This window comes from Ambystoma mexicanum, chromosome 2p, assembly GCF_040938575.1.
Source record: "Ambystoma mexicanum isolate Mex_15411 chromosome 2p, UKY_AmexF1_1, whole genome shotgun sequence".
In the NCBI taxonomy this organism is placed as follows: domain Eukaryota; kingdom Metazoa; phylum Chordata; class Amphibia; order Caudata; family Ambystomatidae; genus Ambystoma; species Ambystoma mexicanum.
The window spans coordinates 815,475,886-815,499,310 of record NC_090923.1 but is presented as its reverse complement, the minus strand read 5'-3'; the positions used below and the strand labels follow the sequence as shown (position 1 = coordinate 815,499,310).

Below are 23,425 nucleotides of genomic sequence, written 5' to 3'. Positions count from 1 at the left end.
TACTTAATGCCTGTCCCCATTTACTAGCGAGGACCCTGGCGAAGGCAGGTCTGGAGCTTACAGAGCTAGTCCTCATAGCCCCGGTCTAGACATCTCAGACCTGGTATCCAGTTCTTCTGGAAGTTTCCTCGGATTTTCCAATCCTTCTACCCCAGTTTCTAGATCTGTTATTGGATCCGTTAGGACAATGTCAACCCCTTCTCCTCAACGGGTCTCTCATTCTAGCAGCCTGGAGGATTTCAGGGCAAGATGGAGAGTCCCAGGGATGTCATTTAAGGCCATCAGTCTCATTGAGGAGAGTTGGGCCCCCGCTACCCTCAAGAGGTACTCCAACTCCTGGAGCGCCTGGACAGCTTGGTGTCAGGACCGAGAGCTGCATCCAGTTTCCGCTCCTATAGAAGAAATTCTAAATTTCCTAGCCTCCTTAGTAGAGAGAGGTCTCGCCTATAGGACGGTCAATGCTTACCGCTCAGCGATTTCTGAAGGACACAACCTTGTTCAAGGGGTCCCATCTGGAGAGCATCACCTCGTTTACAGACTACTCAAGGGTATTCGGCTTACGGTGCCACCTCTGTCCCGTTATGACAAACTTTGGGATGTGAATAAGGTACTTAAACTTTTTCTTTCCTGGCCTCCTAAAGAAGAGTTGTCTCGTGTAGCGCTTTCCGGCATGCTGACTACTTTGCTTTTCTTGGTCTACTGCAGCAGAGTCTCGGATGTCAGAGCTCTCGACCTAGCGGGTAGGACCTTTTCTCCTGATGGCATAGTGTTCCACATACACAGAAGAACGAAATGCAATTCCAGGGTAATTTCTTTTCCCGCTTTTAGAGAGCAGCCCAAGTTTTGCCTGGTCAAGTGCTTGAAGGTCTATGAAGAGTTAGCTGCGCCTCTTAGAACCTCTCCTAACGGGCAGCTATTGATAGCACTATGCAAACCCCACAGAGCGGTTTCCGCTCCCACATTGGCACGTTGGGTGTATTGGACGCTGTTACAAGCAGGAATAGATACCGATCACTTCGGAGCCCACTCCGTGAGAGGGGCCATGTTTTCCAAAGCCTTTCAGGTCGGAATCTGTTTGGAAGACATCATGAGAATGGTCGATTGGGTAGGTGAGTCAATCTTCAAGCAATTCTACCTGAAACCAGTAGAACAACCTGCATCTATTGTGGTGAGTAAGTTTTAAACAAGCATAATATGAGCCTCCGTTCTTGACATAGAATAAAGATTTGCTATAATAACTTACAAGAAAGTCTTAATTCTGTTAAAGACACAGAGGCGAGCATTATCCACCCAGTGAGAAAAATAGCGCTGCTAGACATGCTTGAGGGCAGTCGTTGTTCGCATTGCTTGGGGGATAATTGCCTTTCTGCATGCCATGTGTTTTTACTGTATAACACACTGTTTTCTCTCCCACCCTCGCAAGGGGGACTAGGGCTGTCATATGCATTAAGTAACCCTAGTTATTTTCATTTCGTGACAGTGGCTACACACAAGTCCGCCTGACCTCCGGATTGGCTTGCTTTCTCCGTCCACAGACGGCCTTCAAGTTACAGTTTTATTGCAACGATTTATGGACAGCCAAGTTTGCAGCCTCGAAAGAGGAAGTTACCTCATGTTCACGGCTATTTGGAAGGGCAGCTGGATGCCTATAGGTGAACTAGTGTCACATGTTTGGTGATCTCCTGTGAACTCTGTTAAGACTCCTGGGAAATTGAGTTTTGTATTTCTTCAAATACATTTTTGGACTAAAGCCTTGTTTTGTTGATGTTTATTAATATTTTAACGCACCTTTGACATGCATACTATTTGCTCGCAGTCAGGTGCACAAAATACTTTCTGCTGAGTTTCTTTTCATGTGTTCAAATTAAAGAAAGAGAAGCATAATGCTCGCCTCTGTGTCTTTAATAGAATGAAGACTTTCTTGTAAGTTATTATGGAAAATCTTTATTCTCCATCGGCGGGTGATCTCCTATTTTGAAATGCATATGTATTCTATGCTTTTCTTCAATGGGATGTTATTGTTGTGCTTCTTTTTCTTTTGTCTTAATCGCAGCCAGTGATGGTCATTATAACACCAAACAATACTGTTCCATCCCGCAGCTGTTGGTTGTTCAAATAATTCAGTTAATTATCATTGCATTGTCATTTAGTTTATGAAATCAGTCATAGGGCCTCATTACGAGTTCGGAGGTAAGTAACTGCCCTTACCGGCACGGAGCAAATACCGTGTCCGTGTTGCTCCAAGGCCGCTATTAGAGGGCGATTACGAGTGCGCGAGCACGCGCTTTGCGCCATGCCGGTAACAACCTTACCGCCCTGCGGTTAAAGGGCGAAAAATCGCCCTTACCGGCATTGCGCAAAGCGCAGATAGCTCCAGTGCCATCCATGCCACCGGCATCAGCGGTGACCGCTATTAACGGTGACCGCTAATAAGCGGAACCGGAAGTAGTGTCATCGCACAGGAACGGGAAAGAGCACGTCGGCCATCTTTAAAAACACAATCCATTGCCATCCTCTGTAACCAGGACCCATATCACCACCACACCTGTTCCAACATATACTTGCAGCATATTACAATGCCCAAGGCACTAAAAAAAAAATGCTGAGTGCCTGCGCAAGGAGCGCTTCTCAGAAGAGGAGCACAACATGCTGGCAGATACGCTGGCAGAAAATGAGGATGTTGTCTTCTCCAATGACATGCGGCGACCTGCAGTGCAGCAGAAAAAAGAGATATGGGTGGAGGTGGCGCAGAAAGTGAGTGCCGTTGGCACCACCCCGCGCACAGTGAAAGATGTACGGAAGCGCTGGGACGACCTCTGCTTACACGTCCGCAACATCATCTCTGCTAACCGTAACCAAGGGATGGCAACAGGTGGTGGTGCGGCCTCCCCCATTAAGATGCATCGCTGGGAGGAGATCTGTGCGAGCACCATCGGGATGGAGGCAATCGAGGGAGTGGGGGATATGGAGCGTGGAGCCCCGTCATCGGCTGATGCAGGTAGGTGTCCCAAATGAAGCACTGTAAAGTACAACACAATGATGTCCCCCTGAACTGATAGAAAGCAGGGTCCACCAGACACATTTTTGCAGGACTGCCTACAGGCAGTGCACAGCACCATCTTGTCCATATGCATGATGCACCCCATATATGTTTCATCCCAGACGCATCCCTGCATAACCCACCCAAAAGGCAAGCAACCCGTATGTCACTACCCCAATCCCAATGTGTGGGGAAGTTGAGGGGGGAGGGAGGAGAGGGTGTGTGGGGAAGCTGAGGGGGTAAGGGGAGGGGGAAGAGGGTGTGTGGGGTGGAGGGCTTGTGCACTTTATTTGTTACATTTCTTCAATACACCTGTTGTGAAATCAGAATTCACATGAGCGGACATTGCTTATTGTGTATGTGTGCTTTATTGGTGAACAGTCTACATTGTCCATGTCCCTGATACTCCCAGTGCCCAGTGCCCTGAGTCCCACCTCCATGTCACACTCCCCATCCATGTGTGCTAGAAACATTGGTTTATCAAAGTCTGACGCATGGCACATCCCTCCTGTGCATCGCTGCCTCCCTGAAGTGCAGCCCCATCTCCACCCTCCTCATCCTCATCGTCAGGTGGTTGCAGTTCAGCGTCAGGGGGCAGAGGCACATTCCGTCTGATGCACATGTTGTGTATCAAGACACATACAATGACGATCTTGTCCACCTTCTCATGCCTGTACAGGAGTGCCCCACCAGACCTGCTGAGGCAGCGAAACCGTGCCTTCAAAAGGCCAAATGTCTGCTCAATCACCACACGAGTACGTGTATGCGCACGATTGTAGTCCTCTTCGTGCCTGTTCTGCGGGTTCCGGACTGGGGTAAGGAGCCACCTCTTCAAGGGATAGCCTGCATCATCTGCATGTGTGCAACAATGGTTATGTGTAAGTGATCACATCATATGGGACCTGTATCAATGACACCATAGCATGCATTTATTTAGTGTTTGCACCCACATATCCATGCATGAATGGAGCCTCATGATGTAACTGCAATGTGTGTATTCATCTGGTCGACAGGTGTGCGTGGCATCGTCTAGTGGGCGCAGGGGTGTCCTATTCCTTGTGTGTGCCCATGCACTGTGGTAGTCCACGCCGGTTCTTCCCATGATCAGGGTGCTGTGTAGTCAATTGTATGCTTTCATCCTGTCACCGTTGATGGCAGACTCATGATGATCTCACTCAGCAGAACAGATGTTGACATGCTGTTTTGCTGGACCTCTGTATTGGTGTAGGGGTGTGTTCATGTATTTTGCCCTCATGTGACTCCTTTGTACGCTGTAGTGGAGAACTGTCCTTTTTGATGATGGTATTTGGTGCTGTGCATTGGCCATACTAATTGCTTGTCGCTGCAGTGTTTTGCGGGGGCTACGGTCTGATTATGTGCAGTGTACATGTTGATGGCTATGGAATGGTTGTAGCACTGCATCATTTTCATGGTAGGGCAGCTTACGTCTTGCATTTTGGGGTCAGATGTCAGGTCAAGTCTGGATTGCTTTGGGGTATTAGCATGGTCCATCCTCTCAGGTACTCTCAGCCAGGTGAAGTATGCATCTCTCACCCCCCCCCCCATCTCAGCCAGGTGAAGTATGCATCTCTCTCCCCCATCTCAGCCAGGTGAAGTATGCATCTCTCCCCCCATCTCAGCCAGGTGAAGTATGCACCTCTCCCCCCCATCTCAGCCAGGTGAAATATGCATCTCTCCCCCCCATCTCAGCCAGGTGAAGTATGCATCTCTCCCCCCCATCTCAGCCAGGTGAAGTATGCATCTCTCCCCCCCATCTTAGCCAGGTGAAGTATGCATCTCCCCCCCCCCATCGCAGCCAGGTGAAGTATGCATCTCTCCCCCCCATCTCAGCCAGGTGAAGTATGCATCTCACCCCCCAATCACCTACCCACATTGCGATGCCATGAGCCTGACATTCAACTCACAGAGAAGCCAGAATCTGTGCCCTGCGTGTCGCTCCATGTAGCATGGTATGGTGGAGTTCCGCATGGCCATTGAAACATGGGTTGATCCGGGAAATCGGGCACAATAATGTGTGATGATCTTGTTTGAGTCACATACCATTTGCACGTTGATGGAGTGGTATAACTTACGGTTGCGGTACACTACCTCCATGGCATGTGGGACCACCAATTCTACATGGGTGCAGTCAATGGCGCCAATGCAACCAGGGATGCCGGCCAGTGAATGGAAACCAACTTTGGTGTTGGAGATCTCCTGGGCTGTCTGTGGAAGGAAAATGTGGTCGCCTGTGTGCTTCAGGAGGGCATCGAGCACTTGGTTCAGCGTACGTGAGAATAATGGTTGTGATATGCCATGCATGTGCCCCACTGTGTGCTGGTAGGTGCCTGAGCCAGGAAGTGGAGCACAGACACTACCTTCAGTAGAGGTGGGATGGTGGTGCGTATTTCAATCAGGCTGACAATGTCGTCATGTATCATGTCCACAATTGTGGTTATGGTGTCCCGGTCCAGACGGTACAGGGTGTGGATCTGCTCAGGGGTTAGGTTGAATGGACTGGCTCTGATGCGAGGGATTGGGGGCTGCCTGCGTGGTACAACTGGCTGCAATGGTGCGACATGCTGGGCCTGCCTCAGACTCCTTCTCCTCCTGCGACTCCTCTGTGCTGCCTGTTGTTGTATTGTTGTCGTTGCTGAAGTTCCACTGTAATCATGTCCTCCAGCCCCAGCATTGCTAGTAGTATTGGAATCATTTTTGTGTGTGACTGGGTGTGGGAAGCGGTGGGGTGTGCTTCTTTTGTGCTGGCCCATTCTATATTGCCTTCACCTGTGCTGATTGTGTGCACCTGTGGCAGTTGGGAACACTGCACATGGCCGTTTACGGGTGGTCCGCGATGCCGGTATTTGCTCCATGCCGGTAAGGTACTTTTCTGTCTTCTGTAGGCCGTTATTAGCATGTCCGCATTACTTTTGTTCAGCTCCTGTTTACGCCATGCCTCTATTGCCGGCATGTGAGATCATCGTGCCCGCGCCCATGGCACTGTCAGAGGCACCGTTATTTACGGTGCCGCTAATAGCGGGTTGGTGGGTCGTAATGGACCCGAGCGTTAAACGATGCCGGTAATCCCTTACCGGCATCGTTTTTCCTTTACCTCCATACTCGTAATGAGGCCCATAGACTCGCCATATTCACTCAATCAATTTGAATATAGATGACACCAGTTTTTCAAGCACTTTAACTAGTTCTTGGGTTGTTCCGTTAATTACCTTCTCAACAAAATGTGCTTTGTTGATTTTTTTAACCTATGGTACTCACAAAGGTTGCTTTTTAAATAATGTCCGTAAATGACAAGCCATGTTTATGTTATGGAGTAAAATATTGCATTACTCCCTCAAATGTGTGGTGCTTGATAATGACCAACACAATGCAAAAAAATAATTAATATTGAGGCCTAACATCAAAGGTTTTTGCAGGAGTTTGTCCAAACAATTGGTATTTTCATATGCAGATTAGCCGACTCTGAACTCCCACGTTGTGGGAATGCACTGGAAAAACCTGTCAAGAGACTTGGCTCATCTTTCACTAGTATCAGACACTTTAAAAGATACTAAAGAATTCACTTGCCATACATATAGGCAGAGATGTAAATACAAATTAATTTCCACAAAAGTATAATTCTTGTGTTCTTAACTCTCCCACTAAATGTCAAGGGAAGTTGTGCCAATATTTGGTAATTTTTCAGTTTTGCATACAAGTCTCTGTGTTTTTCTTGCATTCAAAGTGTATTCAATATCAAAGAACAAAATCCACAATATATTTAATTTCATAAATCTATTAATTCAACATTTAAATGATATTGCAGATCAAAATCCATCATGTTGTATCATTTTCCTGAATCTATTCTTCTTAATGCATTATAACAATACAAAATCTGCCATCTTGCATAAGCAAGAACAAATGCTGCCCTCTTCCTGTTGTGAAAAACCAGAGGGTATTTCACTGCCTAAACCCCAGGGATCCCTTACTCAGGTGGCCAGGGCATGGTCATCGCCTTTGGATCCAGACCCTGGGGGTCGACAAGTGCAGGAGGATCACCTGGGTGAGGGAGTGGGGAGGAACGCCCGATGGAGAGACATGGTATGGCCCTTTCACAAATACCCCTGTCCTAGCCTATTTCATAGCATATTCCAACTTCCCAGATCCCCCCTTTCCTACACAAAAACAGAGCTGAGGAAGAGGAGGTCTGAGGCTCCAGCCATTGGACGCCGGCAGGCGAAGCCGGCCCTCTCTGACCAAGGCCCTCGAGACTAAGGCTGGAGCCTGTTCTCTGCCTGTTACCTGCCCATCCTGCCACCTGCCAGTCCCCTGGCCATCCAACACCAGCCTCCCAAGGTAACATCCACCCGCGACACTTATGCCCTTCAGGGTGACTTGAGCGCTCCATGCCTAAATGCAAGGCAAAATCCTCTCAAAGTCACACGCCTACTTAAACCCTCCTTCATCGTGTCTGACCACACTCTATTTTGACTGGCTCACAGCCCATTTACAACATTTCGAATCTAGATGCTATGACAAGATCCTACGCCAAACTACTTCATGACTCTCCGATTTATATATATAAAACTCTCTGCCTTTGCTCTGCTGATCTGCCCATTCGCTTTTCTGAATTTAGTGCTTAATAAAACTGCACTGTGCCTCATTGATGCTCTGTTAGCCTAATGCAATTCTAGTTACCACTTCTAACTGCATTGTGATCATTTGCCTCTGTTCTGCTGATCTGCTCACCAACTACCCCTAGATCTGTTGACCTGTAGCCCAATGTGTCCTTGTGCAACATATCACCATAGCCTCCAAACTCAATACTGTACTTAATCTCCAAACCCATGTCACGTTTATTCTAAGTGCTATTCGGAATGTAGGTGCTGGGCTGAATCTAAGTGTTATTTTGAACTAAGTGTTACCCTGAACCTAGATGTTATTCCCAATCCAGGCGCTATCCCGAATCTTTGTGCCACTCTGAACTCATGCGCTACTCTGATCTACTGCTGTGCTAATTTCAAACGTTTGCTATTTTTGATCCTAATTGCTAATCTGCACATCTGCGCTACTCTAAATCTAGGGGCCACTTTGCATGCCTGTATCTGACGATTTTCTGGCAATTTTCATATAACCTATACCTGTCATTTCTAGGTGCCCTCTGGCACATATGCATTTTAGTGTGTTCTGGGACAGACAATCCTAGGTGCATTTAAGGACAGTCTACTTGCTAGCCATTGTGCCTTAATCTATTGTGTCACTGTGCCTGCCCATTACCCCGCTACTCCGACTACTTGCCTCCCCACCCATCCCGACCCAGGCGGCTCCCAATCCACCGCAACCCACTCTATTGCCATCTAGTCGACCTCACCACATCATATCCAGGTCGCACACTGACCACCCATGGCAAACCTCCTCTTAACTACTCTCACCCTAACGGCCACACTCGCCTTGCTCTACCACCACAACAACATCACCCGCCACAAACCTCGACCACAATCACACCCAACCCAACATCCTCCATACACCTCGACTATGGGTTTCTTCGAGACCCAACACACTGACCAGCCCAACGGCACCCTCAGCCCCATAGAATAGATCCGCCGATTTGCTGCTCCACCCTCTCCCTGGAACCCATGCACATTGAAAGACAGAAACCTGAAACTCGGCTCTCGGTTCATAACCCCTATGACACTCACCAAAAAACACTCCCCTCTTCCCGCGCACAATCAAGCTAACACCGCCCAAATCTTGAACATCACCCAAACAGCCCCCCTGAGCACATCCAAACAGCCGCTGATCAAGGGCGCCCTCATCAATGCCCGCTCCCTGGTCGCCCATGCGCTAGATATCGCAGACTTCATCTCTGCTAACAACCTGCACTTCCTGGCTATCACTGAAACCTGGCTGCACCAAGCAGCAGGCCCAGCGCTTTCCCTCGCCATCCCAGAAGGCTACTCAATACTGAGGAAAGACCGGGACATAGGCAAAGGAGGAGGAGTAGCCTTCATCGCCAAAACATCCCTTGACCTCAGATTAACCCCACCGCCTAGCTTCCGGTCTGCAGAACTTCTGTCAGCCAAGCTTCAACTCTCAGCTACTCAAACCGTATTATTACACCTCCTCTACAGACCCCCAGGCCCCATCATCATATTCGAGGAAGAGATATCTGACCTCCTGACCATCGACACCAAAACAGGATCGCAAATCATCCTCCTTGGCGACCTCAACCTCGGCCTCAGTGACCCAAACAATGCCAATGCACTCTCCCTGGAAAGCACCATCTCCCAACTAGGGTTCAAGCTCAGAATCACAGACCCCACCCACAACAAAGGCAGGACCCTGGACTGGCTAGCGGATCTCAACTGCTCTACGACCATCACAAAAAACGAGCAAACTGCATGGTCTGACCACCACGCCATCTCCTTCTCCATCCAAGGGAGACCACAACCAAACACTCCTACCCCCATCATCCCCCAAGCCCTCAGCAGAAATAACCGCAACATTACCTTACAAAACCTCAGCCCACTCTTAGACAACATCCTTACCCCCACAAACTATGTCAACCTAGATGCGGAGGAACTTGCTGACCTATACAACAAAACACTAGAATCAGCAGTTGACACCATCGCCCCACTCAAACTCACCAAAGCCAAACCGGCAGCCCACATGAACAAATGGTTCACACCAGAGCTAAAAATCCTCCGAAACTCCAAACGAGCCGCAGAAGCCACCTGGAGAAAAACGCCCAACCCCTCCAACAAAACACAACTCTCAATAGCAGCCACCACCTACAAAACTGCCATCCTCAAGGCCAAAAAGAGACATATGACTACAGAATTGAGAGCGCCAAATCCAAAACAAAAGAGCTTTTCAATATCCTCAGAGAACTCGAATCCCCCCCACTCTGGCAGAAACCTGCGTGAAAGATGCAGACTGGTGTGAGAGGATTCAAAAAGCACTAGCAGACAAAATCACCATGTTACAATCCAAAATCGAACAGAAAAAGCTTAACCTAACCAAAAAAACAAACCATCTACCGTCCACTACTCCCAAAACACCTACCTGCCCCCCCTTCTCCTTCTCACCAGTATCCACTAAAGAAGTAGAAAGCATCATTAAGGGCCTCAAACCCTCTAGATGACAAGGGGACTCATGCCCAGCTCCCATCATCCAGGAAGGTGCCAACATGCTGGCCCCCTTCATAACAGCCCTTATCAACGCATCCTTCAAATCAAGCTCAGTGCCTAGCACCCTCAAGGAGGCCTGGGTCATGCCACTGCTAAAAAAACCTAGTCTAGACCCCAATAACCCAACCAACTACAGGCCAATCACCACCGTTCCCTACATCCTAAAGATCTTAGACAGAGTGGCCTACCTGCAAATACAGAAGCACCTGGAAGACAATAACCTCCTGGGTCTCAGACAATCTGGTTTCAGGCCAAGGCACGGAACAGAGTCAGCCCTACTGGACCTACAAATCCAGATGGACGAGGCAAAGGACAAGGGTAATCTAGCCATTCTCTTGCTACTAGATCTATCAGCAGCCTTCGACCTCGTCGACCATCAGATCCTCACGGAACATCTGATGACGTCGGTGGCCTTCTCTAATCAGGCGACTGCCTGGATCCAGTCCTTCCTAACCAACCAAACCACCCGGGTCTTCTCCCCGGGGGCCTCAGCACTCCCTGTCCCCATCACATGCTGCGTCCCTCAAGGCTTGTGCGTCTCGCCGACCCTATACTATTGTTTGACCGCCTAGACAACCTGGGTGTCACATACACAAACTATGCTGACGACACCCAGGTTCTCATCACCCTATCAGGGTGCTATGACGAGGACTCCACCAGAATCAACAATCTATACTTGGAGATCCAAGCCTGGATTGCAGAGCACGGGCTATGCCTCAACGATGAGAAAACTGAGCTCCTTCTTGTCGGCTCCCAACCACGGCTTAACAAACTAGACCCCCGTTATGCGTCCATCAACATAGACGGTAACCAAATCACAGTTGCCAAAGAAATTAAAACCCTTGGGGTTTATCTAGACTCCACTCTCTCGTTCAAAAGAAAGGTAAATGCCACAGCCTCAACCACAGTTTACACAAATAAGCTTATCAACGCCTGCAAACCCTTCCTTTCTGCCTCCAGCTGCATTACGCTAGCCAGAGCACTAGTGCTCTCAAAAATTGACTACTGCAATACACTCTTTCTCGGCACGTCAGAACGCAACCTGAACAAACTACAGGTGCTTCAAAATAATGCCCTCAGAGCCACCCTTGGTATCCCACGACACGCCAACATCTCCAGCATCAGGCAAGATGCTCACTGGCTTCCGGTACGAGACAGAATCACCCTCAGATCCCTCGTCATTGTCCATAAATGCCGCTCCAATGATGCACCCAAATACCTGGCAGACAAGTTCCACAACTACACCTCAACTAGACCAACCAGAACGCCATACTCACACTGCCTCTCCGTTCCCAAATTTGCCCTAAAAAAAGCCGGCGGCGCCAGCTTCCCGGTCCTAGCTGCCAAACTATGGAACGCTATGCCGCTAACCCTCAGAACAGAACCCTCCTTTTGGACTTTTAGAGCCAAAACTAAAACTTGGCTTTCCAACAGAAACTCTGCCTAATGTACTTCCTCTCCGCATGTCCCTGTCGACCAGCCTGTAATGTGGTCTTCCATAACCTGGTCTTCCAGACTTATTGCTGTTATTTCACAGTCTTGTATTATTGTATATTGTATATTCCTGACATGTTGTAACTGCATCTAAGTCTTGCCATGTTGTAATTGCATCTAAGTCTCCGGCGCCCAGTTACCCCAGGGTTCGGCACGCGGTATAAATAAAGAAACTAAACTAAACTAAACTAAACTAAACTAAAAGGAGTACCACCCGTGCAATGCATTGAACATGTCCCACTAATAAAATCAGGCAGGGTCAGGAACCTGACCTTAATTACATACACCTGGTACCCATTAGCTCTCCCCACATGGTTAAAAGGTAGAACACTGAGATACACTCTGACAAGGCGATGCACGAGATTGAGTAGTTCTACTAGGGCAACGGTGAACCAGGTGAAGCAGAGCAACAGGCGAGGGACAGAACCAAGGTTTGGAGAACCCTTGGACACCCCAGCAAAAGAACGTTGCCTCCAAAGTGCCTTGAAGGTTATGCAAGGAAGCCCAGCCAGAGAGAAGATCAAACCTCTTTTGTGTTTCAAGGATACCAGTCACCCTGCCGGGTGAACGGCAGAACTGCAGCAGTTTTAGTATGAGCCTTAACTTCAGCATCGAAGCCGCAAAAGACGAAAATAAATTAACATAGCCGGTGAGTTAATGAAAGCATGAAAGTCTGGTCTGTTTTACATTAAACTTGATGGCAACAGTATCCGATGAATGAAGGTTGCACGTGTGCCGATAAGACGCGAGAGAAAGCAAAGCATTATAAAGAACTGTAAATTCAAAATAAAAAGTAACAGAGTGGTCTGGCGAAATAAGATTGTCCAATCGAAAGTCTCTGTGAAATGTCTGATGCTGAAGAAGCGGCAGGAAGAGAAAGAAACTACGGTGCAAGATTTGAACTGAAGAGGCCTTGGTGTAGGAGAGAAAAAGTGATATTTGAGGAGAGAAGATCGAAGTGGTCAAGCCGAGGAAAGAGTAAAAGCCTTGCAGTTTCAAAAGTCTTCGACAGCAGAATAAAAGTGAAAGGAGGGTTGAGCCCGACGAAGGGAAGCCTATGAAGGTGTGACTGAAGCTTGGGGAAGGGAACCCCCACAAATTGTGATTGAAAGGTTTGAGCCCGGCGCAGGGAAACCTATACTGAATTGTGGTAACCAGAAGAAAACAAACTTGTGTTGAACTGTATTACAAGCTAAAAGGTGACCTGGGCTGGAGTGAAAGAAAGCCGAGAGATCCAGCAGATAAACTAGTGGCATTTTGTGGAAGGTCCATGAAACAAACTGCATCCTTGTGTCTGAAGCCAGAGTGTGTTGCATTGTCCAAGTGTGCCACCTTACCCCATGCTACAAAACGTGGGGAAGGGAGTTTACTTAGCCATACTGACATTTCTTTTGAACACTGATTTTCCCTTTTTGCATTTCATTCCCTTTCCATATTTATTGTATTAGAAAGAGGGCAGGTATTAGGTATATTAGCGTGGGCCATTTTATTTTGACTAAAGACCGACTAGGACTGTATTTTCCTTTTCTTTGATGGTCGAGAATACTCCCATCTTAGTTATAGTGCAAGATAAGGAGTTTTCCAACCCCTTTTAAACCATCAATAACGGTTTTGAAACTTGCAGATCTTGGGTCAGTGTCTACTTGTGATACCATGCCTCCCTCACCCTGTGAACAGTATTCTTTCTAGTGGATGGTGTGATGGTGTGGCAAACCTTGTTTTATGATGGCGCTGGCGGTTGGTAGTTAACCGAATAAACAAGAGACGCTGCGTGGAATACCGAATAGCCAAATACCGAATAGCCAACCTGTGTATTCACAGATTCGCTATGCAGCCCAACGCCCTCTATTACTGGGAGGTCTCTCCAGGCACCCCATTCTTAATCAGGATCAACCACCAACCTTCTGCCTTGATAAAGACTATGGTATAAACGCGCGTCAGCTCTTGTTTCACCTTCAGCTGGCATGCCCTGCCAGACCTGTAAATTATGTGTGTTACCACATTAAACCATTATTGATGAGAACAAGTCAGGAGTCCCTTCTCCATTATTTCAATTATCTAACAACTCAACTAATTATTGGCTACAACCTTCGGTTAACTACCAACCGCCAGCGCCATCATAAAACAAGGTTTGTCATACCATCCACTAACTAACCCCCTGGGAACACTGGAGTTCTGGTTCCCCTGACAAACCATGTGCCAGGACGCAGGCAGTATTACACCCATCAACTATCTCTTGACCTTAGCGCAGGGGACCACCTTCCATTCAATTCCAACCTTTTGAACTTACAGTATTCTTTCTATTCAACATGATCTGGACACTGGCCTCATCACGAGTCTGGCGGTAACCCTTAAATGCAGCGGTAGCGCTATTATCGCCGCATTTAAGGATCTGCCAGATCATGGCCTTGGCAGATTTCCCTCCAGCTCAGAGCTGGCGGGAAATCTGCGGCAAATTTGCTGATTTACGGTGCTATTACCGCCGGCGGGAAATCAGCCGGCGGTAATAGCGCACATTTTCCCCTTTGGGCCCAATGGGGAATGAGGAATTCCCGAATGGGCCCAATGGAGAATGGGCACTAACCGTTCTGCCAAACCCGTGATCCGGCGCTAATTGCGCCAGGGGGTTTGGCGGTAGGGCTAATGACGCTGGCGGTAATAGCGCCGGCATTACCGCCCAACTCGTGATGAGGCCCACTGTCTAATTTAAGCTTTTCCTTGCAATTATTAGCGTTACCGCAACTCGGTCCACCGCAATTTGCTCCGGATCCTGAGTTGTGGTAGGGAGTTAAAACCCCATTTCTTGGTTTCTTGGTGCTATTCGTTCCGGTGCAATTAGCGCTGTGCTAATGTGTTGAAAACAGGCAGAAAGGGGAAATGTTTACCTACAGCAATTTCCCAACTCGAGATTGGAGGGAGCTGTAAATGCAGCGATAACAGCGTTACCGCTACAATTTATCACTCCACCCAACTGATGATGAGGCCCAAGTCTTCTGCTTAATGTCTTTCTGCTTGATTTTTTGACACACTTCTTCACACACTTTCTTCTTTCAGTATTTGGGAACTGTTCACTAGTTGCTATATTCCTACCTGTCAACTGATCCTATACTGCACATTGGCCTGGATCTCGTTTCTTCCCTCTCCAAAGTGGAGTACCTGAAGGATCAGTTAAAGACAACTACTCTATAACTAGATATATGCCATTCCATTCATCTACCATTTCTACAGTCGGCTTTTATCTTCATTTCTATGTAGAAGATTTGTAAACCTTTTTCACTTTACCAATCACATTCCTAGCTGTCTTTCTGATGTCCATCTCTGATGCGTTTATTCCCTTCACAAAAGGCTGTAGAAAGGCTGAAATCCATTGCTTCCCTCCTGTTTTACTACCTCCAGACACTTTTCTTCCCTCTGTCACGAAGACTCCCCTTCATTGGGCAGCCTATGAGCACACTGATGGCATCACAGATAGCTTTGCCAGTGATGTTTTGTAGAACATCAACAGAGGGCTCAGAGTTAACGTGGCATCGATTACAACACCCGCCGAATTTCAATAGTTTTATTGCATTGAACTGTTTCAATTTAGCTGTTTATTCAATTGAAGGTTTTTCAGTGAATTACATATATAGGTGAACACACTTTCTAATGTTATGTTTGTAGCACAAGAAAACAAAACCACCAAAAAGGTGCAAGTTATAGCTTCTTAAGGACCATAACTGCACCGCCACCCTCATAAAACAACCATCATTCATTCACAAGCATGTATTGCTCATGACATCTCTCTATGCAGTAACTGCCCTGTGAAATCAGGTCTTATATTAAATGTTTAAAGTTGTTAGTGAGTATTTTCTTTGGGTTATCCCTCACATAAAATATAACAAACTGTGAAGCATTTTTTTTAAAGTCTAGTTCAAAGTTTGGCTACATACTTGTCATCTCTGTTGACACATTTGGCTTCATGAGTTATGGTTGTTTTATAATGGTAATGGCACAGTTATATTGTAATTAGAGACCATAAGTGGAGAATTTGGGGATTTTATTATATTGTGCTGCAGCAGTAACGTCCCTTTGAGAATGTTTTTCACAGATTTATATTAGGCTCATTTGACCATAACATCCGCTTAAACAAGGGGCCTCATTACCACCCTGGAGCTAACCATGGCGCTATTAGCGCCATGGTTGCCTCCAGAACCTTACCGATTCCGCCATGGTGAATGGAGCAATTACCGCCCCATTCCAAGGTTGGCGGGGGCGGTAATTCCCCATTCTCCATGGCCCTTCCCCATTCCCATTTAACTCCCATAGGGCTCAATGGGAATGGGGAAGGCGGTAATAACGGTACCGCAAATTGCGGTACCGTTATTACCTCTAAAGTCCATTTGCGGGTCCCGTGCTTAATGGCTGGTTTTACCAGCCGTTAAGGGAGGACCCGCAAAGGGAACTCGTAATAGGGTGGTAAGGGATTACCGGTACCGGTGCCCTTACCGGTACCGGTAATACCTTACCGCCCGGGTCGTAATGAGGCCCAAAGTGTTTTCACACAATCTTCAAAGTTTGTATATACAGTGCCCAATGGCCATGCAGTCAAGCTACCCAAAGTGGTTAATGGGCCAGGACACATGGTCACTTTACTCCCATTGTGGGTCTGTGGACCATAAGCCATGCCCCAGGTCCCACCACGTCACCTGAAGTAGCCACTGTACATAGCCTGTGGCCAGGCCCAGTGGCCACAGTACCTCTTTTCTGGTTCCTTGAGTCACTGGCCATGACCTAGGGCCCATCAAGCCAACCTAAGCAGCCACTGGGCCTTGCCTGTAGCTAGGTACAGTAACCACTTTGCCATCATTGCAGTTCATGCGTAACTACATCACTGCATGTCTATGGGCCATTAGCTATTGCCAGTGGCCACTTTGCCCAGGGACAGGCCTTGTCAAGCCATCAGAACGCCACTGGTCATGTCCAGCAACCATGGTCATTGGCCAATTTGCTCTGGCGATGGTCTGCAGCCCTACAACATGGCTTCACCAAGGAACCGATGTACCCAATCGCCTGTGCCAAGCCCCGTGGCCACTTTACCACCAATGAAGGTCTTTGGGCCACATTAAAAAACAAGGAAATCGATGGGAAAAAAAACGTTTAAAAGGGTTATTCTTGCGGCCTATACGAATTTGTAATCTAGACACATTTGGAATAGCAATGTTGAGGAACAAAGGCACAGTCCAGAGGTAACAAAATGTAAAGTCTTGTGAATGCCAACATAAAGGTACACTCACACACTCCAAATGTGGTACAATGTTCTATCTACGAACATCAGTCCAAATGAACTAATTCTCCACTACAAAGTCCATTACAGTATAAATATGAACTTTACTCACACTGGTTTATAACATCACTCACTTTAACTATAGCATGGATGTGAACTGCCTACATCTTAAAGCGATGGATTAGTGTGAGATAAGGTTACATTTGTATAGTGATGGGCTTAGTATTGGGGGAATAGTCCTGAGAGATTTAGGTTTCAGTAACAGAATACCAGTCACCTTTGAACCACTTGTGGTGTGGAAGCAGTCAGTAAATACATGTGTTATGTCTGTACGTAGCCACCATGTTCTTTATACACACAAAGAAAAGTGTAAAAAGTGCTGAGTTAAATGATCTCAGAAAAATAAGAAAATAATAAACGAATGGTGTCATTGAAAGAATGCATCAACGAAAAAATCAAATCTGTCAAACTAAAACATTGCGATTGAATAAAATAGGAAGGACAAAGACGCTGCGGAAAATAATAGTAGATGGAGAAGGAAAAACTCTCTGATTAGATTAACAACAAAACGTGGAGTTAATTATAAAAAAGAGATGTCACACACTGTTAAGCTCAAAAGGTAGTAGGCATTGAATAACAGCTAGGTTTGGAAGCTCAAGAAAGGCAGAAAAAGGGAAACGTTAGGCAGAGTCGAATTGACTCTAATGTTGAAAGCAGAGTCTCAAGTGCCAAGTGTCAAGAGACTTTTTGGTGGCCAAAAAGCATGTATTGAGGGTGTGGAAGTACCATGAGAAGCAGAGTGTACAAGAGTGGGTGGAAATTATGCTGTGGTTAGCAAAATATGAGGATGTGTTTGAAATGTCTGAAGACAGAGTGAAAGATCTAGAAATTTGGACTATCCACGTGAAATATGCATGGGATGTTGTGGTGGGATTCTGCTGCCTAGCAGCTAGCAATTCTGTCATCCCTTTTACTGTTTTGTTAGTCTAGTCTTCTCTTGTTTTTTATCCTGCTTCTTCATCTGGAACTGTTTCAGTGTGATATAAATTGTTGGGATTTACATTGTTAGATAATGTTGTTAATGTTAATGTTGTTAATGACAATAGACACATAGTTGATGATAGCTGCAGTCAAGGATGTTGTGTGAATGTTCCGGGAAGTACATGGATCTGATATGCAATCAGACCACCATTCTGTAATGGTCACTTGTATTTTATTCCAGCTGGAATGTAATGATCTTCTTGTATTGCTAAAACCAATAAGCAGCATATGATATTAAAAAAACCAGAAAGAGTTTATCACAAGATATAATCAAAGGGCTAGGAGGGATGTGACCTAACCTTGATTGTAGGTGACCTATCTAAACATGGGAATCTTTAAATAATGTACATATTCTAGCCCTGCACTGGAAAAGGCACTCATTGCTTCAGGTCAAACCGGGAAGGGCTAGTCCTATAGAAAAGCACCAGGATGAGTGGGTAATAAACAAAGAAATGCAGTTGAATTTACCCTCATTTTCAGTGAACTTGAGAGCTGACTCATTGAGGCTGCGGACCCTTTCTGTCTGGGCAGAGATATCTGCTTCCAGCAAGCAGTGTTTCTGGAGCAGGTCCTCCACCTCCGGGAGATGCTTGCCGTACTCCTTGGATACCACTAGCGCCTACGAGGAGCAATGAATACAAGAAACACATTTGATCAACAAAACATATCCTGATCCTCTATCATCACATTTGCAAAATCCAAGCAGCTCCTTTCACTGTGAGCATTTCTATGCATGTCTATGTATGTCAGTGTTCAATTTCACAAATTCCTTGACTCCTATAGATGCTAGTAATCGCAGCCATATCTAATGACCACAACCTGAAACAAAAACACCATAAAATAGACACAACAACACATGAGAAGATGCTGCACAGAAGCCATACTATACGTATGTGGAAGATACTTCCGTAGAATGCAGACACCTTTCTACACACCTATACATACATGTCAGTTATGGCATGGATAATTCTATCAATATCTCTTAGATATTCCATGGGTGAATATAGAAGCCTGAGGTGGCCTAACATATGGTCCCCGCAGTGACATTACAATTCATAACTATAAACTGTGTAACACATAACAGTAACTTAAAGGAGCTGCTGAGTGCATGAAGTGCGGCCTGTAAGGAACTCATGGTGACAATAGTGAAGACAGACACAAGTGATCACAGTTCAAGGGTGTTTATTAAACTGTAAGTGCAGGGTGGATAAGAGCCTAACCGAAACGTAAATCTAAGCTGGAAGCAAGCGTTGACCATCAAATGAAAAATAAGACAGTCCTTGTGGCGTCTTGTCAAAGTAAAAAGGACTATACTAAGAAAAACCTGTTGCCAATTCCTTACAATTAATTACAGAAAGAGTGTGGGATAGGGTATTCAAAATAAGGAAGAAAGTGTTCACATATAATAGGTCAGGATGTGATCGCCTCGAGGTCTATATTCCCCACGTGTTTAGCACTGGACAAGGTGGGACTTTGGAGCACAGCACACACTCGAGCCTTCCAAGCACGAGCTAACAGTTCCGTATCAGCTATCAGGTTCTTCAATGGTTAAGTCTCTTTATAATGAAAATGTCTCTTGCCATCGAGGCCAAATGCTCTCAACAAACAAACACAAAACTTCTGTTCTGTAAACACTGGGTGATCCCTCCACCCCTGGGTCCCCCTCTTTTAGGCACTGACCCCTTAAATGTATTTAACAAATTAACAAGACAGTTCCTTTCTCAGAGACCTTTGAGTGGTAACCTTTAACCCCTGGATCTCCCTTGGCCAGGCTCTGACCCCAGAAGACAAGGGGGACACTTCCGTTCTCCTTGTCTAGCAATGTTCATGCTTTCACAAATCTTAATGTCTTTTAAAACAGGCTTTCGGCCTTTGCCCTGGTTGTCGGCTTCCCTCTGCCGTGTTCACTCTTGTGGACTTTACCAAGAATTCCTCATGTGACTTTTAGACTCTGCCCCTTTTCATTAGCATCCCTCTTCCGGCTTCACTCTTGCTAATTTCCACGAAACATAGTTAATGTGCTATTTTTTAACATGGAGGATTTGCTTCCCTTAGTTTTCACAGTTCTCTGTTGGTCAAAGACTTTCGACAGTACAGAGGATTTTATGAGATCCCTGTATGATCACTTTGACAGTTCTTCACCTCTTCTCAAGACCTTTGGGTTACGGTAGTCTTTACCGTTGGCTAATCACACAGAATTTCCTGCTTGAGCACCCATGTGGTGCAGGACTACTCTGAATCTGGTTTTCCCCCTCCTTTATTGATAGTATACTTTGGCTTTTCAAAGTTCAACTTAGCCTTCAGCTACTTTTCATTCAACATAGTTCGGTTTCTTATCGATGTTCCCCTTGACTCACCGGCTGTGATGAAATGCTTGGCTTTCTTTTGCCTCGGAGTCAAGGTAGGTACCATAGAGACAAGCGTCTCTCCTCGACTTGGCAATCAGCGGAGTAGGGTCTCGTGTACCATTGACATCTTGTGCAATACACGCTGGCTATTGTTTGCAGACTTATCATTCCCTCGGCAGAGGTCCTATGGGCCTTGGTCAGAAAGGGCAAGGTCGTCTCTCTCCTTGTCTCCCTCACGGTCTGCGCCGTCTTTCTTCTCCTCTTGAACTGCTGTGTTGAGTTAGATCTTACATTGTACAGTTTGCCTTGCTCGTCCTGTGCTCTTGTGCTCCACCTTTTATCCCTGTGGGGAAGACAAAGGTCCATCAGGTATGTGTGATTCTGTTCAATTGCCTGAATTTGCCTGACCCTGGTATTGGGACACGTTAGGTAAACGGCTCTGGTGTTAGTCCATTGTCTTTCGTATTATGCAAAAGTGTTCGTGTGGAAAAGGGGGGGCAGTGTTTTGGAATATCCTGCGTGGTAGGATGGGGAAAAGGTGTTGAAAAAAAGGGGTTACCGCATCTCGCACATCGGTGTCCCACTCCCCAAGGACTCCCCATTTAGGTGATCTTCCCTCACTGGTCCACCCCCAGGAACTAGATCCAATAGCGATGGCTGTGTCCTGCCCACCTGGATGAAAGATCCCCGGGGACTAGCTAGGGAGACACCTTGAGGTTTCTCACAGGCCACACACAACAATAGGCCTGCGTGAAAGTCAGAAGAGATTAACAAGGAAAAACTGTTTTCAATAGTTGAGTTTCAGGATACTTCTACCTTGAGTCAGGCTATGGATTTCTGGTGGTTTGCTGTTTCACAAAATAACACCAGTTGCTGAGAAAGCTGTGCTGCTAAAGATTGTTACGGTTCATTAGTAGCAGATTGTGAACCTGTGACAAAGGTAGACAATTTTAACCATAAGTACAGGATGGGCAGAGAGTGTAGGATTTTACGACAAATAGTAGTAAGTTTCCTGTAAAAGGTGCCTCCCGCAAGCTGCAATTTCGGCTTTGAGTGCATTTTTGTAAAAGGCTCGATAAGTGGAATGTGATATCACATATGAGAGCTGAAGAATGAACAAACGCTAAACAAATAATGTTATGTTTTTACACCTTTATTTTAGTTGTATGCTGTTATCTTTTATTTTTTCTTATAATTCTCAGTCTCTGTATTAGTTGCCTTCTCTTCTCCAGATCCATGTCACAGCCTTTCTTGTTTTTAGTCTATTTTTAGGGAATTTCATCCAAGAAATTCTCCTCTATCCATGCTTTAAATTCATCTAACGTGTGATTGTCTTCTTCTTTCTGAATTATTTGGTTTTTACTTCTCAGCCATTTCATTGACTTTCGCTTTGTCCCACAGTTTCCAACATAGAGCTTCAGTGATTTCCTTCTTCTCGCATCTTCAACAATAACTCTTTCTGAATTCGTTTTATTTTAATTACACTTGCACACTTGTTTTCTCCTCCCTCAAATTATCCCTTTAACTTTATCTGCATTGTCCACAAGGCTTTCTGGGGCCTGGGTCCAAAATACCTTCATCTATCCCTCTGTAAATACCTCTTCTCTCAAGCCCTTCACTCCTCTACTTCTAACTCTCTCAGGGTCAGTCGTTTTGCAAAGAAACGAGCTGGGCGCAGATCTCTGTCTTCGGCTGCTGCCTCCCTTTGGAACATCCACCTTGAAACTGGAGGAAAACCATCTCCGGTTCCGGAAGCACCTTAAGAACTTCCTCTTTGCCTCTGGCTTTGGCCCCATTTTCCCCTGTTGATCCGCTTTTCCCCTTGGCAACGTGGACCTGGCCACCCTCTGTCATTCGGGCCCAGGTACCTGCTCACCATGCCACCCTCCTGCACTGCTTCCAGGCCACCCCCTGCACTAGGCATTCTGTATCTGTAACCATACAGTCCCCCTCCCACCTTTCTTCTGCACTTATCAGATATACCTTATCTGACTAACTTTCACCTGTCACTTGCTGGCTGCAGTACCATGGGTTTTCGCCCTTATTCATTTATTTATTTTATTGAATATTTATTGTGTTTCTTGCCTCTGCTCCGCACTTTCCACTCACCCCTTCCAGGCACTTCCCACCCCCTTTTTTCCCCTTTTCCATGCAGTTGTGCTTTCTTAAATGTCACTGGGCCTAGTAAGATTGCTGTTTTTCTTTTTATGTTCTCCCTTGATACCCTCCCTTTTTGCCTGGTCACGCTCTGAAACACTTGTGTACGAGCGTGATATAAATAAAATATAATTTAATTTCATCTATACTTATACATATCTTGTGGCGTCCAAAAATCCCAACACATCTTCACTAGTTATAAACTTTCCTGATGTCTTAGTATCCAGACACTTTATTTTGTTTCAAGTGTTTGTCACACCTTCTTAGATTCCAGTGCTCTTCCTCTGGGTTCTTAGTACGTTGTAGGTCAAACACACATCTTGGTTGAAAAGCTTCACTGTCTTCACAACTCCTTTTAGGGTTGAGCGCCTCCCCAGGTTTTCATTCCCTTTTAGGTTTATGTGTTGGAGTCTCAAGTTCACATACCACTCTTTGGGTTGATAGCACCTCACAATATTCTCAGTACCTCTTGAGGTTATACCACAAAGCATAAAGGAATCACACATGGGCCAGGCACAGAATATGTTTCCCACAGGTCTTCTTTTGGATTATAAAGGCAAACTAAAGCAATTCTCCTATGGTCAAGAATGTGTACAAAAAGTAACTAAATTGTGCTCAGGATGGGAGTTTGCTCAAGTAGGTCTAAGTGTCTCACCAGAAGGTGAAAAAAAGACCAAAACGAAAGCTCTTTGAAGTCTTGTAAGGCTTGGTCCGCGTCCTACCAGGTAGCTAACCATAAGAAAATCCTCATAAATGTCTCTCATAATCTCATGGTATCAGTCCATAGCATAATTTCCTCTCTAATAATATCCTTGGCAATTCACTTGTGCAGCGAGCATATGTGGCGAGTCCACCTTTCAGATCTCACACCTTTCAGTGCCACACTGGAGCTGAC

At 46.1% G+C, this 23,425-nt stretch overlaps 1 protein-coding gene across 3 annotated transcripts in view; it reads right to left on the bottom strand.

The window, feature by feature from the left end:
- SPTBN4 (spectrin beta, non-erythrocytic 4) overlaps positions 1 to 23,425 on the bottom strand; it is a 1,591,326-nt gene that overhangs the window by 863,872 nt on the left and 704,029 nt on the right. For all 3 annotated transcript variants that reach the window (XM_069644494.1, XM_069644495.1, XM_069644496.1), the window contains one exon: positions 18,494 to 18,644. In XM_069644494.1, the coding sequence (XP_069500595.1) occupies positions 18,494 to 18,644 (151 nt within the window). The remainder of the gene's footprint in view (positions 1 to 18,493; positions 18,645 to 23,425) is intronic.